The sequence below is a fragment of the Spermophilus citellus genome (genome assembly GCF_964194105.1).
Source record: "Spermophilus citellus genome assembly, chromosome: 4".
Lineage (NCBI taxonomy): Eukaryota > Metazoa > Chordata > Mammalia > Rodentia > Sciuridae > Spermophilus > Spermophilus citellus.
In genome coordinates this window covers 23,067,456-23,086,613 of record NC_138185.1, presented here as the reverse complement: position 1 = coordinate 23,086,613, position 19,158 = coordinate 23,067,456, and the positions used below count along the sequence as shown (strand labels likewise).

Genomic DNA, 19,158 nt, shown 5'->3' with positions numbered 1-19,158 from the left:
CAATTCACACTCAATATAAAATAATTAGCTTTTAAAATATAATCTGTTTATATAGGTTTATCCCAAAAGCCACTTCCTTGAGCCCTTGGTTTTCTCAGCCAGAGTGACCTCACAGCCCTCTGAAATCCTATAGTGAAGCATAATGACTTGTAGTTATTTATCACATATTAGGCATATTGGCGTCTCAGCTCTTTTACCTGAAGACTGTGTTATTCAACACAATACTTCCCACAGAGGGGCTGCTTTGTAATGTTATGGAAATTTTGAGGTACTAATAAAGGAACAAAGGTGCCAGGGGTTGCACCAGGGGCATGAGCTTTAGTGCCAGACACTTGGGTTCCACTCCCAGTTTTGTTTGGTTTCTTTAAAGTACTAGGGATTGAACCCAGGGGTGCATTACCACTAAGCCACAGTACTTTTTATTATCATTTTTTAAAATTTTGTGACAGGGTCTTGCTACGTTGCTTAAGGCCTCATTAAATTGCTGATGCTGGCCTTGAACTTGCTCAAGCTGCTGGGATTACCCACCTTCCAAAGGTGCTTTTGTCCCCTAAGTTATTTCTTCTGGTCCTTTGACTTTTTTTTTTTTTTTTTTTTTTGTGCTGAGAACCGAATCCATTGCCTCATATATGATAGGCAAGCTCTCTTCCACTGAGGTACAGCCCCAGCCCTGGTCCCTTGACTTTTAAATATTACCTTTATCCTGAGATCCTCCAAATTCATATTCCATTATTGACCTCTTTCCAGAACTCAGACCCATATATCAAACAGCCTACTTGCTACACCCACTTGGATGTTTAATAGACACCTCTCACATAATATGTCCAAAACTGAGCTCATGGTGTTTCTACTCAAATCTGTCCCTGTTGCAGTCTTCTTTGTGTCAGATAATGGCGACTCTATTCTTCTAGTTGCTCAGATCAAAAAGTTTGGTGTAATTTGACTCTTCTCTTTTTCATATACTCCATATCCAATCCATTGTCAAATTTGGTCAACTCTGCTTTCAAAATCTATCAAGAATCCAACTATATCTTGTTATTTCCACCTGGACCATTGCCCAAGCCATCATCATCTTGCCCCCCGAATATTACAATGGCCTCCTAGTTGGCCTTTCTTCTTACAGTCTTGCAACATGATCTCAGCACAGCAACCAAGGTGGTTCTGTTAAAATATAAGTCAGAAGATGTCTATTCTATTCTTAGAAACTTCCACTAGCTTTTTTTATTTTTTATTTTTGGATTGAACCCAGGGGCACTGTCCCACTGAGTTACACCCCATCCCTTTTTATTGTTTATTTTGAGACAGGGTCTCACCAAATTTCTCAGGCTGACCTCAAACTTGCCATACTCTTGCTTCAGCCTCTGGAGTCACTGGGATTACTGGCACGTGCCATCATGCCCTGCTCTTCCAACAGCTTTTCACCTCATGTACAGTCCGTTCCCTCCATAACCCTCATCTTCTAGCACCCTCACTCTTCTTTCACTCTTACCACACAGGCCTCCACATTGTTCCTCAGACTTGCCAGCCATACTCATCTCAGAACTTTGCATTTGCTGTTCCCTCTGCCAGAATTTATGTCTCCCAGATAGCTGCACAGTCTTCTCCCTCATTCCTTCAGATCTTTTCCCAAAAACTCACCTTACTGAGGTCTTCCCTAGCCACTTTATCCAAAATTTCCCACAAACACACACCCCTCTCAGGTTTTATGTCCTGGTTCTCTGCTGTTCTTAATAATTATTACTCTTTGAGTGTGTGCGTATGTGTGTGTGTTACAGGGAATTGAACACAGGGGCCCTTTACCATTGAGGTACATCCCCAGTCCTTTTATTTGTTGAGGCTGGCCTTGAACTTGCAATCCTCCTAACTCAGCCTCCCAAGTTGCCGGGATTATAGGAGTGCACCACCATGCCCAGCATTTATTCCTAGACCCTTAGAATAGTAGGTATTTAATTACCATTTGTTGAACTTATTTACTGAAGCAAGTGAAATGTTGTCATATTGCCTCTCTATTTAAGATCCTTCAGTGATGCCCTCCCACCTAGAACAGGGTTCTCAAACTTGTTGATCTCAGGACCCCCTTTATACTCTCAAAAATTATTGAGGACCCCAAAAAGATTTTGTTATGTGGGTTAGATTTATTGATAATTACCAGAGTAGAAATAAAAACTGATACATTTAAGAATATGTACATACTAATTCATTTACAATAACAAAATAGGGCTGGGGTTGTAGCTCAGTAGTAGAATACTTGCCTAGCATGAGCAAGACCCTAGGTTCAATCCCCAACCTCACAAAAAATAAATGAAATGAAAATAACAATAATGAGCTATCACATATAAAATTATATATAAGTATTAACATATATAACATTTTTTGAAAATAACCATGTTTTCCAAAACAAAAAAATATTTAATAAGAAGAATGGTATTGCTTTACATTTTTGAAAATCTGTGAAAGTCTGGATTTTTCTTTTCTTTCTTTTTTGGTGGCACTAGGGATTGAACCCAGGACCTCATGCCTGCTAAGGCAAGTGCTCCACCAAGTCTAAATTCTGGCTTAATAGAAGACAATTGTATTTTCATATTTGCTTCTGTATTAAATCTGTGGTGGTAAGTCAAAAAAAGCATCTAGAAAACTACATAGTATTCTCATGAGAAAATAAGAATTTAAAAGGAATCTAATGTCTTGGTATTGTCATGAAAACAGTTTTGTTATTTATGTCTATGCCTTTATATATAGATTTCCCTCCCACTTTACATGGCAGATTTCTGTTGATCAGTCAAGGCCCATCTCATCTCTTGCCATCTCTAGATAATTCATTGTTTTTGCCTCTCTACTCTCACAATCTATTGTTCTCTCTCATATTGTATTATCTTCTTGTTATCTATATTAGTGGCCATTTCCCCAGTTGACTGTCTTCCTACAGGGTGATTATAATTGAATCTTCTTTATATCCCCAGGCCCTCCCACAGTATCTAGCACCCAAAAGATATGCAATTAACATGTGTCAAGTGAAGAAAGAAGAGGGAGGTGGAGTTGAGGATTGCAGGCTCCCTACCCTGAGTTTTGGCACTGGTACATCTTGATAAGATTATCAGTATCAAAGACTTTCCTGATGTCTGGTGAGGTGGCCATGTTGTTTACAAAGTGAATCCCAATCATTCATGTGGTCCTTCCCATGAATTAGAGAAGCAGGGCATGGTGGTGCACATCTGTAATCCCAGCTACTGGGGAGGCTGAGGCCGGCAAGTTCAAGGCCAGCCTGGGATGTCATCACAATTATTTTTCTCTATCTCCTTCCTACATTGAGTTGTTTGATGCTGTTTATCAGCCTTCCATCTCTTAGCTCTCCTGAGTTTGTCAATACCTCCTCTCTCTAAGGAACTCTCCACCCCTTTCCCACGATGCTCCTCAATTCTGGTTCTCCAGTCTTTTTGACCACCCTTTAGACTTTGTTGGCTTTCCTTCTCAGATGTCTTAAGATGGGGCCCTTAGTCTTTCTTTTTTTTCTTTCCTTTCCTTTCCCTTCTCCTTCTCCACAACCCTCCACCCATGCCTTTCTTTCTCAGCACTGAGGATTGAACCCAGGAACTCATGCAGCAAGGCAAGCACTCTACCACTGAGCCACATGCCCAACCCTTTTTAAAGTTATTAGTTTACTCTGAGACAGAGTCTTGCTAAGTTGTCCAGGTTGGCCTTGAACTTGTGATCCCCCTGCCTCAGCCTACGGAGTTGCTGGGATTATAGGTCGATGTCATTGCATCCGGCTCTTTTTGCTCTTTTCTACTCTTTTCTTTCAGCTTCAACTCTTAGCTCACCTGAATGGCTCCAAAATAACCATTCCCCATCCCCTTCTAAACTCATTCCCATACCCATTTCACCAACCTTGCAGTAACCTCACTCTCAGCAAGTTTAAAACCAAACTCCTGGTCATGTTCCCTAAGCTAGATCCTCCTCATGATGACTCCAGTCTGTAAAAATAACACCATTCATCTTTCTGAACGAATTCCTTATTAACCCAAACTCCTTTCCCTCTTCTTTTATGTCCATTGTCACCTTCCTCCCCTGTCATCTTAGGGGGGAAAAAAATGAGTTCTGAGATCAGACTGCTCCAACTCTACTACTTATGAATCATGTGTTTGGCAAATTACTGAGAATCTACACTCCTTATCCTAAATTGGGAGTAATCATAGATCCTGTTTCTCAGGTTTATCTATGAGGACTAAATAATATATAATTCAGTAAAGTGCTTAGCCCAGTGCCTGGTATGTAGTAAGCATTCAATAAGCATCAATTATTATTGTGATAATTATTTCCTTAATCTGAGACTATTACAGTAGTATCTCAACTCATGTCTTTGAATCCTCTGGTCATTGTGCTCCATCCTGACAGGGGAACTAACACTGAGTATCTATTAAGTGCCAAGCACTTCATCCTTGCTGCAATCTTATACAGTAATATTGGCATCATTGTATAAAAGTGTAACAAGCCAAGATTTTAACATAGGTCTGACTCTAAAGCCTGTGTCCTTTCTACATCCAAATTATCAGGTAACCACAAAATACCATTTTTCACACATCATCCTGCTTAACAAAACCTTCAATCACCACCCCCTTCGAAATACAACCCAGATTCATTATCCTACATTCACTATCTTGTTAGCACTTTCCTATAGGTACCCTGTCTGTGTTCCTGAGAAACCAAACTACTGCCCCAGCCACATTCTATGCACCCTCAACTTCTTCCTCTCCACTCCCCTTCCCTGATTTAACCTTTCCTTGAGGCAGGATCTGGAGTCCTACCTCCTTCTTGACACAGACACTCCCTGGCTTCTAAGTACTTGCCCGAATCCTTTTCGACACTTGATGTTTGCTGTCCTGTTTTCCTTCGCACTTAATGTTTTCTCGCCAAGGTGTAAAGCTCTATACTTCAGGGAACGGGCCCTCTTTTTTATTTGATTTTTAGAATCCCGAGTAGCCCTGAGCCCTACTTATAGAACGCGCTCAATAAATATGGCTTGTTTTGTATGAAAGATCCTCCCAACTGGATGAGCGCTCTCCCTCTAGGGGATGAGGGAGTGAGCCTCACCTAAACTTTACCTAACGCCTCCCAGGACCGCACCCCGTCAAACGCAGCTCAGGTCTATTAGCTTCTCACCCACCCACTCCCGGGACAGTCCCAGAGACCCCCTTCGCCGGTGCCATCCTGCCAGACCCAGGGCTGTTTCTTTACTTCGTTCTCCTCCTAGCCAGCCCTTACCCAGCCCTTACCCAGGGCCTCGCCTCAGTCCCCTCCCCCAAGCTGTATCTCAGACGCCCCTCTCCTCCAGGGCTGCCCGCCAGACTTTCTCCCCCAGGGGTAACCTTGGACTCAAACCCCCAACCCCGGCTGTCCTCCCAGGCCATTCCGTGGTTGTCTCCAGGATTATTTATTTAGCCTCTCCGCCCTTCCTTCGGGCTGCCCCCAGGCCCCCTCCTCCACTTCTCCGCTTTGGACCCGGGTCCTAGAGCTGCTCCGGTAGCTTCGGCGACCTCCTCCCCCGCGCGGCTGCTCGGTCCCTGCCCCAGGGCTGCCCGGAGCGGCTCCGCGGCAGGTCCGGCTTGGGTGCTGCCCCCGCGCCCCCGGCCGCCCCCCGCCGGGGCGGGGCGCGCGGAGGCGGGGGCGCGCTGGCGGCCGAGGCGGCGGCGGCGGCGAAGGCAGGCGGGCCGGGCGCGTGTCCGCGGCGCCGTGACTCGGCGGCTCCGCAGCGGCTGCAGCGGGAGGACCCGGCCGGAGCCGCCGCCGCCGCCGCCGCCATCGCAGCCGGGCGGCCGGGCCCCGCCGCCGGGATGCCGAGGAGCCGGGGCGCGCCGGGGCCGCCGCCGCCGCCCGGCCAGGCCCCGCGCTGGAGCTGCTGGCGGGCGCCCGGGCGGCTGCTGCTGCTGCTGCCCGCGCTCTGCTGCCTCCCGGGTGCCGCGCGGGCGGCGGCTGGGGCCAGGGACCGGGCGGCGGTGGCGGCGGCGCGTGCGGCCAAGGCGGAGGCGCCCTTCGCTGGGCAGGTGGGGCTGGCGCGCGGGGCCGGGGCGCGGGCTCGGGGCCTTCGGGCAGGGCAGGGGGCGTCGCCCGGCCGGGTCTGGGCCGCGCTGACCGCCGGGGGTCAGCGCCTGGGGGCCAGGCCCGCGGCCCAGGCGGGAGCTGGGGAGGGCCGCGCCGAGGGCCGCCCGGGCTGGGAGTTGTTCAGCACCGCGGACAGGGGCAGCGGGCGGGGGCGGAGCAGGAGGGTCGGGATTGTTTTGGTGGCGGTGGGGTGTGTGGCCTGCATGACTGTGTGTGAGAGGGAAACCGTACGACGCCTCGGAGTAAATAGTAAGCGCAGCCAGTCTGTTGTGGGTTGGGAGAAGAAACCGAGGATGTTCAAGCTGGAGAAGGGGGAGGGGGAGGGCGGAAGAAGGACTCTTCGCTGTCTTCATATTTGAAGGGCTGTCAGGTGGAGGCAGGATGGACTTGCTCTGCGTGGCCACACAGGACAGAACTAAGGCAAATAGGGGTGGGGGTGGGGTTGCAAGAAGGCAAATTTCGGCTTAATATGGGAAGAAGTTTTTAACAATTGGAGCTGCTCAGCCAACATAGGAGGCGGTGAGCTGCTCATCACTGGCATGTGCAAGCAGAAGCTCCGAGAGGGATTGGATGGATGCATGCATAATACCTGCATGGATACATGCATAATAATAACAATAATGCCAGCTAGCATTTACTGAATACTCATTATGGGCCAAGACTGGTACTGTTTTATATTAATTAGCTCATTTAGTCCTCATAACTACTCTATGAGATAGGTGCAATTATTATCCCCATTTTACAGCTGAGAATATAGACCCAGAGAGCTTAAGTAATTTGCCCAAGGTCACACAGCTAGTGGGTGATGGAGTTGGCTGACTCTAGTCTCCTTATATTTAACCCTGACATTATTCTGTATCACATGGGAAGAGGGGCAGTTGGACTGTTATTTCTCTGATCTCTTCCAACCTGGAGGTCTGCAATCCTAAAGACAATGTTGAGACTTGGGAATTTTGCTAAGGAAAATCAGTGATTGTCTGAATTATCCCAAGAGAAAGAGAGTCTGTGTTGAAGCAGGCAGTCTGCTTGTTCAGGACAATCTGCTGAAACAGCAGTAAATTGGGCATGGGACCCAAAGGGATATATTCCCTGAAATTCTGTGCAAATTTGTGTTTGTGTGTGCAAGTATGTGTTTTTCTAGGAGAGAATCCCTAGATTTCTTCAGATTCTCAAAAAAAGAAAAAAGAAAGAAAGCCCCAGATGACAGCTTCCAAAGATTTTATAATTCCTGGCTGACTTTTGGTGAAAACTTTCCCTAGTTTGTTTGGGTATTAGCTTTATCACACATCAAAGTAATGAGTTCACATAGAAAAAGTAAGGCTCCCTTAGACTCCCTGAATGCACAGGGTGAAGTAGAAAGACACTGACCCAGGATTTAAGAGCCCTGGGCTCTAATCAGGACCTTGGCCCCTGGTGGTTTCTGTGACCTTGAGCCATTTCCCTGCTCTCTCTAGGCTTGATTTTCACACAAAGAAATAGGATTGGTTGATCTCAACTCTGAAACCTTTTTATTCCCATGGCATTTTAAGCATTAAGAGGAGGCAATTCATTTAAATATTTCAGGATTTGGAGAGAAGGTTATGTTTACTTACCAATTTTACAAGCTTTGATTATTCCACCTCTCTTAGCCTTTTCATTTTCAAACTTAAGTTTCCCCATTATGACACACCATCCCCCAGAATAGCCATCTTTATCCTCTGGGTCATTTTAGTTCCCCTTTCTGGATGTTTTGGGGTCTTAATTTTCAACCTGACCATTGTAGGACCCTGTGGTTTTGCCTAAAGAAAGAATGATTTGTTTTCCCTTTGGTTTCCAGGTCTGTCCTGCTTCTGCTCGTCTCTGCACTGCCCTGACCTTAACATGTTAGGCCACTGCCTTTAGGAAACATTGTGCAATAGCTCCCTGATCCCTTTCCTGGGTCAAAGCTGACAGCCTGGAACACGACACCATATATGTGGATTATTTTTATCAGAGTGCATCGCCTTACATTTCCCCACCTTGACGTTCAGCTGCCATTTTGCAGCCCACTCACTCTCTTTTCCTCCCTCTCCTCTCCTTCAACATAGCATTTTCCTATCTGAAAGGACTTCATATGATCTGCACTACTGAAATTTTCACTTGGCTCTACTTCTTCTGGATTACTTATAAAAAATTTAAATCAGACAGGTCCTGGCATGGTCTCTTGGGACCACCTTCACTCTTCCACTTAGAGAAGTGGCCATTTATTTCCATCTGTTGTTTCCTATGTCTGAGTTCTTAAGCCATGATGAAAACACTACCCTTCTTTTCATACCATTCCTTTTAAATTGTCTAATGCATTGTGCAAAACTTTCTGAAAGACAGACACACTATATCCACTGTTTCTTTCAACAATTTTTGCCTAACTATCCCTTCCTTGAAGACTAGCAGGTCATGTGATTGAAACCTTATAGAAATATTGTTGCTTTTCAGCCAGCAGATAAAGTTGCTTATTCCTCTTTCTGTCTGTAAGGCCCCTGAAGTCTGACTGCACCCTACTTCCCCATTAGCAGGCTATCCTTCCCACTGCATATTGATATGCATCCCTGCCCCAGCTTAGCTTTTCTCTTCTTTATCCTAAGAAAGCTACCCACGTTTCTCTGGACATAGTCACGTGTTCACTGCTGCACTCCCACCCAACAAACCGTAAAAGTTCCAGCTCACGCCCTGCCTTTCCAGGAAACTCTCTCTCACGTCTCTAGGCATCCTTTATTTCTTTCTTCTCAGGGGAACACTTTGAGGCAGTTCCAGCCATTGTGTCATTTAATTTTTTAAAAAACTTAAACATTATTTGAGAGAGATGAGTTATGATTCTTTGGCAAGGCCTCCCCCCACCACCAAAAATAAAGACACTTTTTGTTTATGGATCTAACATAGTCCCCAACCCTCAAGGCTCACCACTAAACATTCAGTGAACATTCAGTGATTCTACTCTTTAGTCTTCTATTTATTTATTTGGGGGTACCAGGGATTGAACTCAGGGGCACTTGACCACTGAGCCACATCCCCAGCCCTATTTTGTATTTTATTTAGAGACAGGGTCTCACTGAGTTGCTTAGCACCTTGCCATTGCTGAGGCTGGCTTTGAACTCGCGATACTCCTGCCTCAACCTCCCAAACTGCTGGGATTACAGGCGTGCGCCACTGCACCCGGCCTACTCTTTAGTCTTTATGTCCAGAAATTTCACGGATCTGAAATATGCACTCATGGACATGCAGGTCTCAAGGTCCCTTCTAAAATCCTTCCTAAGATGAGACTCATTGCTTGACCTTCTTTCAGTGGAAATAGAGGTTATTCTTTCAGGCAGTAATTCCACAATTTAATCCTTGAGTTCCTTCATAACTCTTTAGGTAGGATGTCATCTAATGATAGGGACCCGCAATAGAGAGGATTTGAGAGATAGCCATTACCCTAGGGATCACCAAGTAAGCACACAGTAGCACTTAATAGATACTTCTTGAATTGCCTTAAATGAGGCACCTAAGGGCACAAACCTTTATAGTAGGTGATTTGGAACCTGAACTTTTCCCTGGTCTCCTGCCTTCTAAATTGAAAGAATTTTTCATTATCTTTGTTGATTTCATAACTTGAATCTTTCATTACAAATACAAAAAAAGGTGATTCAGTCTGTTTTCTTGAGTGTTTCTTTTATATTTTGGTCATTGTGAGGTCCTACCAATTCTCTCAATTGGCCTCCTGCCTTTGATTTATTTAAATCACCCCTTTTCTTATTTTTAGCTGGGGAGAATGCCACTCAAATTTTTGTTGTTGCTTATGTGTGTGTTTGTTTGGCCTTCCTAGGTTCAAATATGATTCTAACGAGGGTCAGAACAGACAGAAAGAGTCCCAGCCACATGAGTAAGACAGTGAGGCGCCAAGGCCCAGGGCATAATGGAGTCTAGCCATTAAGATTGGTTTTGAATGATTGGCTGTGGGCAAATGGAGACCATTCTTTGGTTTGCACCTATAGTCAAGGAGGTAAAGTCCAATGATTAGAGGGTGCAGTAGACCTACTAAGAAGCACTAACATATTTCCAAGCCCCAAAATTCTTTCAGTGTGATCATAGCCCCCATTATATCTGGGGGGGGGAAATCTGTTTGGAAGTTCATTTTACATAAGCTGAACCGAGTCTGCTATGCTTTTAATTTATTTTTTCTTATTATGGTGGGGTTTTCCTGTTCCTTTAATAGCCCCTTGTGTCTGTAAAGTGCTCTGCACTTCCCAAATGCTTGTGTATGTGTGTGTGTGTGTGTGTGTGTGTGTGTGTGTGTGTGTTTGCAATAACAACCTGTGAGTTAGGGAGGATGTCCTCATCTTATAGATGAGTAAACAGAAGTGGAGAGATGATGTGCCTTTCCCATCAGCTTGTCCAGGGACCCACATGTGGCTAATAAACAGTAAAATGAACACCAGAAGCTTATTTTCTGTCCTTGGGCTCAGTGCTTTCCCCTTTATACTAAACTGTCCAGTCCTGAATTATTGGCATGGCCTTTTAACCAGCATTTTCTAGTTCTTGAAAGAAGTATAATTGTACCACAGAGACTAATCTTAGGAAATGCCTAACCTTTTAATATGGTATCATTTGAACTCCAAAAAGGAGGGATACTCTGTGTCCATTGTCTTCTCTATGCCTGACACCTTCAGGATGTATGATAAGTATTTTTAAATTAATTTTATTGTCTGTATCTCTTACCAACTTCTCTGAATAGTGCTTGGTGCACAAGAGTCAGTAGCTTTTTTGAAGAATAAATTAATGCATGTTAATGATATAAATAAGGTGTAGGGAAACACTAAAAAGGGAGGGGTGAGGTTTCTCCAGCTGAGGTTGAGGCAGTCAATGCTTCAGAAAGGAAGTGGCATCTAAGATGAACTGTTGAGGGAGGAGAAAGATGGAGAATGGTGAGCGAGCAGTCCAAACAGAAGGGAAAGCATGAAGCATGTCTCCACACAAGCTCATGGTATGTTTAGGGAACAGTGGGTAACTGGATGTGCCTGGAGAATTGACTTGCTTGCCATTTCCAGTAAGAGCATGTAGGAGAAGAGGCTGGAAAGAGAGGCTGAGAGCAGATTGTAAAATTGGCTTTTATCCAAAGGCTGAGGGGAGTCATTAAAGGTTTCTGAGCAGAGAAGCAACCTTCTCAGAAAGTGCTGAGGAAGGGCAGGACTAGACTTGTTCTGAGTGCTTATTCCTGCTCTATGTGTTTTAGGCTTTCTTAGCACAATTGAGACCTGAGTACCCATTTTAGGGAATGGTATGTGAATGAAGGTATGAGTTCTGGCTCTGGCTCTCCTCCTTGAGAAGTTTTGTTTGTTTTATAGTACAAGGGTCCAACCCAGGGCCTCATGCATGCTAGGCAAATGTTCTACCACTGAACTATATCCCCAGTTCTTGTTTAAAGGTTTTGGAATCAATCACTTTGTTTCTTTGGACTCCTGGATATATTCATTCAAGTTCTTCACTAGTTTTACCTCCTCATTACAGCATGCTTTTGCTTTCAAAGGCGACTCTGAGCCAGGTGTAGTGGTGCACTTCTGTAATCCCAGCTGCTCATAAGCCTGGGGGAGAAGTATTGCAAGTTTGAGGCCAGTCTCAACAACTTGGCGATTCCTGATTCAAAATAAAATAAACTAAAAAGGGAGTTGAGGGTGTAGCATAGTGGTAGAGTGCTGTGAGCAGGTGTGAGGCCTTGGGTTCAATACTAGCACTACCAAAAACAAAACAAAAAAGGAAGAAAAAAGCTAACTTTGACTTAGGCTTTAGAGATACAAAGGCTAATAGCAAATCATCTGTTTGTGTAAATATACATATTTGTATATCTATGTGTGTTGTGAGTGTGTGTGTGTGTGTAGATGGAAAAATAATATTTTCCCAAAGATTATACATGTTGTTATAACAAAGTAAGTAGAAAAAGCAAGGCATTATTAAACTTTTGTTAGCAACAATTTAAATATTTGATTCTATGCCACACTTAGATACCCCCAAAACAGGAATCATCTTTCACCTCTTTCTCTCCTCCTCTACCTCAGAGCCATTGCCACACCCCAGCAATTCCACCTGCAGAGTGGATCTTTACTATGTTCACTTCTCTCCACCTCCACTGCCTTCTTTAGACTAAACTTAGGTCCTCTGTCATCTGGACTTCAAAAACTTCCCACCTGATCAGCTCTCTTGCCCTCCTGTAATCCCTCTTTATGCAGGATCTAGAGGGACCTTTTAAAAATAAGTCTTACACGGCGGGGAGGGGTCCGTTATATCTAACGCCAATATCGTAAAACTAGTATCTGACAAAGTTGGCTGTTGATTATCTGGTGTTTGTTTTATTATTTTTGTTTTTCTGAATGCTTGAAATCTCCAATAATAACAAAAATTTAAAACATATCAAAAATTCTATGTTACCCCACCCTTATCTTACTTAAAATGGCTTTTAGGACAAAGGCTAAAGTACCAGCTGTAGTAGTAGTCTAGTGATTTTTATTATGGGAAAATTTCAAATGCACATGAAAGTAGAAAGAACAGTATTACAGATGCCCTTGAAGCCAGTGCCCACCAGGCTGTTACATATGGCCTACGAGGCGCCCCATGAAAGTCCTTCCCACTCTCTGGCTTCCTTTTATTCCACCCACTCTCCCCGCTGGTCACTAGACTCTAATCACCCTGGCCTTATTTCTCTTTTTCTAATATGCAGGCTCCTTCCCTTTCAGGAATTGAATAAGATGCTCTTTCCTAAAATGCTGATTCTTTGGCTTTCACTTAGCCTCTTCTGTTCATTCACAGGTCTCGACTGAGATGTCATGTCCTCAGGGAGGCCACCTCTGACATCACATCCTGTATCTTGTCCTTTTCTTTCATTCCACTTATCACAGTGGCAATGAAATGCTTAATATTTTCATATCCATCTGCCCACCAGGCTGTAAGCTCCATGAGGAAGAGTTCAATGGGGACAGCAGGCATAAAAAGCATTATTTATAATGTAATCTGACATGTGCCATAAATGAGGGATGTGAGAATGCCATTGGAAGCACAGAGAAATTCCATTTAACCTGGGACAGAGAGCCCTTCCCCATGAAGTGGCATTTGAAGTACATGTGAGGGTATCTAAGAGTTCATCAGGATTAGGCCAGAATACATGTGAGAAAGGCATTCTAGAGGGAGAGAATGGAATAAAGACACAGAAGTACACATGAAGGATGTGTCCGGGCAACACAATAGATGTTATATACCAAATATGGGAAACTTGGGGTGGGCAAAAAAGTGAGGGCTGTGCTCATGAACTTGGCCTTTGCAACTACCAGTGAGTAATTAGAAGATCAGCTTCATACTCAGTCCACCTAAGCTAACATAATGAAACTTCTGTAATTAATTAGAGGTCATCTAGTCAGCTATCTTATTACGATTAAGAAACTGAGGCCAAATTGGGTACAGGGGTGCATGCCTGTAATCCCAGTTGCTCAGAAGACTGAAACAGGAGAATCCCAAGTTTGAGACCATCCTGGACAACTAATGAAGACCCCATCTCAAAATAAAAAATAAAAAGGCTGGGGATGTAGCTCAGTGGTAGAGCACCCTTGAGTTCAATCCCTATATTGGAGCTGGGGGAAAAGGATGGGGGAGGGGCTGAGGCCTGACTGCTGGGCTTTGTCTGTCTTCTTCCCCTTTCTTAATTCATCACTAAATTAAGCCCAAGAGACGGAAGGGTATTAGAAAAGGCAAGGAAGACCATTAGAAGGAAGATTTCTCAGAGTGAATGAGAGCACAGCCACACTCCTGGCCTTGGGCAGAGGCCTCCCCAGAATTGGAAAACTCGGACATCCCATTGCTGACCGAAAACCCCAAATGTGCCACCTTCCCGGTCCTGGTGATTGTCTGGCTTGTGGTGGCCTCCTGGTATTGGGCCAAGGACATCGTGCGGAGCGCCAGGGAATTCCCGCTAGTGCACTTACCACCCACTCAAGAGCCGATGGCAGCCAACAGGCAATGCTGCGCCATTAAGGTGTTTGTCAAGAAGCTAAGCTGGGCATTGTGGGCGATCCTGAGGGCCCTTTTTAGACTGGCTGGAAGTGAAGAAGAAGAAAAAAAAAAAGAAAGAAAGAAACAGCATTTGGAAGCAAACCAGAGCTAGTGTGGGGGGTGTAGCATGACAGAAAGAACCCTCTCTGGGAGGCAGGGACACTGGGCTCCATTTCTGGCTCCCCTGCCAACTTGTTCTGCAATTTTGAACAAGACGTTTCCCCTTCCTGAGCTTTATTTTACTCTTCTGCAAAATAAGCATGTTGAATTACATGATTTCTAAGTATTATTGACCAGTGCATTTCCTAGATCCCTGAATGGGTATGCCTTCAGGATGCAATTTTTGAAAGAGCCATAACTCAGGTTGGGCTCAGCAGCAAGATTGGGACCTTGGTTGTCAGGGTAGGGAAGAAACCAGGATTTTAGTGGGACAGCAGTCAGAAGGACCCAGAAACAGTGCCAATTTCTAAGGAGTCCCAGAGAGACCAGTGATTTGGTCTGGAAGCAATGACCAAAGGTGGTAGTCTATTGTGAGGACTGTAGGAACAAGAACATTTCTGTGTGCCAGAATCAGCTCAATGCTTTATGTGCCTGTATTAGTTTCCTATTGTTGCTATATAAATTACCCCAAATTTAGTGTCTTAAAACCACAAAACTGGGCCAGCTGCAGTGGCACACACTTCCAAGTATGAAGGAGGCCGAGGCAGGAGGATTACTAATTCAAACTCAGCCTCAGCAACTTTATCGAAGCCCTAAACAACTTAGTTGGACCCTGTCTCAACATATAAATTAAAAAGGGCTGGTGATGGAGCTCAGTGGTAAAGTGCCTTGGACTCAATCCCCAGTACAAACAAAACAAAACAACAACGACAACAAAACCCCAAGCTGGGAGGGCAGCTCAATGTAGGGCACTTGCCTAGCATGCACAAGGCCCTGGCTCCATCCCCAGCACTGCAGACAACAACAAAAGAAACACAAATAAAGGTCATAAATCCAAAATGGGTGTTATAGGACTAAAATCAAGGTGTTGGCAAAGCCGTAGCTTCTGGAGGCTCTGGGGAGAATCTTTTCTGGTTTCCAGAAGCTATCCACATTCCTTGGATTGGGACCCTTTTCCATCAGTGGCATTACTCCAACCTCTACTCCTATTATCACATCTCCTTCTCTTACTCTGACCCTCTGCCTCCCTCTTATAAAAACTTGTGATTCCATTAGACCCACCTGGATAATCTGGGATAATCCCCCATCTAAAGGTCTTAACTTAATCACATCTGTAAAGTTTCTTTTGCCATGTAAAGTGACATATTCACAGGTTTGTGGGATTAGAATGTGAACATCTTTGAAGGGCCATTATTTTACCTACCACAGTGCATCCTCTCACTGAATCCTGACAACACTGCTTTCATCATCCTGCTTAACAGACGAGGAATGCGTTGCTGAGAGAAGTTAGGTCATTTGCCCAAGGGAACACCGCTGGAAAAGTTAGGCAATTTTGATATGTGGTAGTATCTTGGTCTCAAGTGAACTGACTCTTCATATAGGACCCCCTCCAGCTCCCAGATGCATAGGGAATTCTGTCTCACACTCTGGAGAACTGGGCAGGGAATTTGAGACCCTGAGAAACAGATTAGTGTCCCAGCAACCTCAGTTTTAGTGTCCCAGCAATCCCAGTTTTAGTGTCCCAGCAATCCCAGTTTGGGACTTGAGCACCGGATATACTGAGGCCCAAACCCAATTGTAAGGACTAAGCTAATAAAGCAGTGGATGGGAAAGGATGGCCTTGCCAGTGCACAGCAACACAGTAGTTGAAGCTGCTAATGGGCCATTTGCCAAAGTGAGGATTGGCCAAGGAGATGGACAGGTGAGGGACCTAGAGATGACAGCAGAGCTGAGGCACAGAGGACAGGGGCTGGACATGGAGCCAAGGTTAACAGAAGACTTTCTAAATGAATACTGTACTTCCTGCCTTAGGAAATTATGGGTGATAATGAACATAATGCATCCATTTCTTCGTGGCTCTGTCACGGCCTGTGCTAGATGTTGGGGTTACAGTGATAAGGAGGACAGGAATGATCCCTGTCCTCATGCATTTCCAGTCAAGAGGAGGCAAGAAATTCCCACGTGATTACAACATAGTGTTGTAAGGATTGTCATAAGAAGGATGGGGGGCAGACAAGGGATGGAGGAGGAATTCCTGGTGTAGATTTAAGGGGTCAAGGCAGGCTTCCTCAGAGAGAGGGAGAGTGTGATCTAGCCAGCAGGGTCTGGAAGGGTCTGGAAGAACTAGAATACACAGGACATTCCGTGGAGAATGGTAAAAGAGGCCGCAGAGAGTCAGGGACCAAATATCTAAGGCTCTTGACAAAATAGATGGAAAACCTTTGATGCCCTTGAATTCCCTTGGAGGATATTTACAGTCACTGTTCCCTCTTCCTGGAAAACTCTTTTCCTAGTAACTGCATAACCCACTCCCTCCTTCAGGTCTCTTGCTTAAATGTCAAAGAGACCTTCCTTGACCATCTTCTATAAAATAGCTGTCCCATCACTATCTCTTTATTCTTCATAGAACTTAATATCATAAGTTTCTTCCACAAAATGCAACTAGAAAGTAATTTTTTGGGGGAGTAGGCAGGTCCTAGGGATGGAACTCAGGACACTCGACCCCTGAGCCACATCTCCAGCCCGATTTTGGATGTTATTTAGAAACAGGGTGGGTTTCTAAATAATTTCTCACTATTTCATTATTATCTTATTTTATATTATTTCTAAGTAATTTCTAATTTCTCACTGAGTTGCTTCGTGCCTTGTTGTTGCTGAGGCTGGCTTTGAACTCACGATCCTCCTGCCTCAGACTCCTGAGCTACTGGAATTACAGGCATGCACCACCACTCCCGGCTTAATTGAACATTTTGTTCACTGTTGTAGCCCTAGCACACAGTAACTGGCATATAGTAGGTCCTCAAGAAATACTTATTAAATGAATCAATGTGCAGAAATAAGCCAATTTGATGTTTAGGAGGTGGAATCAACAGTTCTTTGATTAAACACTGAATGTGGGCAGTGAAGGAAAGGGAGGAGTCATGGGTCTTATGAGGCTTCTGGTTTGGATAACTGGGTAGGCAATGGTGCCATACTCTGATGTAGAAACCAAAGCATAAGGGTATTTGGATCACTGTGATCTAAAATAAGATTTAGGACTTTAAGAGTAAAGAAGTCCCAGCAGTCTGACAGTGGGGACTGCCTCAATCCTTCCACTGATGAATTTCATGGCTCTGGGTAATCATTTAATCTGTCTAAACCTCAGTTTCCTCATCTGCAAATTGGGGATCATCATTTCTACCTCATGGGGTTGTTGCATTCTTGTGTGCCTAGAGCAATGCCAAGTACACAGTGGTCACTCTGATAATCATAGCTATCATTATTGTTAATATAATTAGAACATCTCTGACTTCTAAAACGTTGTTTCTTGCAATGACTCAAGATCTGTGTCCTGCAGTTTCTCATTCTGGTCTGAGTTTTGCTCTCTGTACCAGCAGAACAGATAGATCTCCTTCATGTTCGTATTCTTTTTCATGCAGTCCTCCCTCTTCCAGCCTAAATATCCCCCATCTGCCTTTGCGGGACAGGGTTCCTGGTTTCCTTGCTCTCCTGGCTGTCCTCTCTTAGTCAAGTTCCAGTTGTCACTGTCCTATACAGGTCAACCTCTGGAACAGGACTTGAAACCCCCGTGTGTGCTGAGGCCAGTTCCTTATCGCTGTTTCTCACACTATCACCTTAGACTATGATCTTGGTCGCCCAGACTCTTTTCTCGGAGCCTTTTATACTTCTTCCTTCCAGCCCGTGCTTCCAAATTCAACACCCTATTGCCTGCTCCTTCGTGGACTTCACCTCTGGCCTTTCTGCTAATCCCACCAACTACAAACATCTGATCCCAATCATTCTTCCCGCTCTGTCTCTAGGCTCTGTGGTCACCCAGGTTGCTCTAATGCTCCTGGAGACCACCTGCATTAAGTAATCCAACTGCCCCCCACCCGCCTCGCCTGGGCATCTCTGTTTTCCAAGTGCACTCCTTGGCACTGCCAGGGATCTGCTTCTTGGCACCCCCACTGCCACTTCTAATCTCACCACTGCCTCTGCTGTCTGCCACTCTCTTCCCTCTTCTGTCTATGTTTCTTTCTTTCTTTCTTTCTTTTTATTTATTTTTTCCTTCTCTTTGTTATTCTCTGCTCTCCCCTTTCCTGCCACTACTTCAGAATGTCTTAGCTTTGACTTCTCAGGGACCAAAATCCCGCCTTCTGGCTAGCCGGCCAATCAGAGTTTAGCCTTCCATCTCCACACCCTCTTCAGCCCAGCTATTTTGGTCCCTGCTTGCACTCTGAGACTCTTCTCACTTTCCTCTGGGTTTACACCTCTTTCAGCACTTAGAGGGTGACAGACATCTTAGAGTTGGTTAACTGAGCTGTCAAGGTTAGACTTGTGCAGCCGGTGATTGATTAATGGATCCAGGTGTAAAAAGACAAATGGTAGGTCATTCTGTTTGAAACTGAATAAGACTTTCTTCCTTTAGTAGATTTTTATCTTTTTTCAAATGGGACAATGGAGTCTATTGCATCATCAAGCAAAGGAGTCAAACCACAATAGGTTGAAACTCAGCAAATGATTTTTCAACCTCTAATAGACATGAGGAATTATGCGTGGTGCTTTCATGTGTTACTCATTAAGCCTTCCCAAGATGAAATCCTTCCTTGATACCCAACAGTGCCTCCCAGCCCAACTGTTCATTCATTCATGAACTCAGCGATTATTTATTGTGCCAGACACTGCACTAAATGTTGTAGCAAATACAAATATATATATATATAACAAATACAAATATATATATATATATTGCACATTCTGTGTTCTCCTATAACTTAATCTAGCAGGGAAAAATAGACATCAATGAATAGGAAAATAGACATGTAATCGTTGTGTTAACATTGGTGTACACAAAGCAAAGCAGAATGAGGGAAGGTTACCCACTACCTCTGTAAG

At 44.6% G+C, this 19,158-nt stretch overlaps 1 protein-coding gene across 1 annotated transcript in view; it reads left to right on the top strand.

Annotated features, from left to right (window-relative positions):
- Positions 1 to 5,783: 5,783 nt before the first annotated feature.
- The window catches only part of MMP24 (matrix metallopeptidase 24), a 39,361-nt gene continuing 25,986 nt past the window's right edge, over positions 5,784 to 19,158 (top strand). The window contains exon 1 of the mRNA XM_081289749.1: positions 5,784 to 6,038. Coding sequence (XP_081145875.1) covers positions 5,829 to 6,038 — 210 coding nt within the window. The 5' untranslated portion in view covers positions 5,784 to 5,828. The remainder of the gene's footprint in view (positions 6,039 to 19,158) is intronic.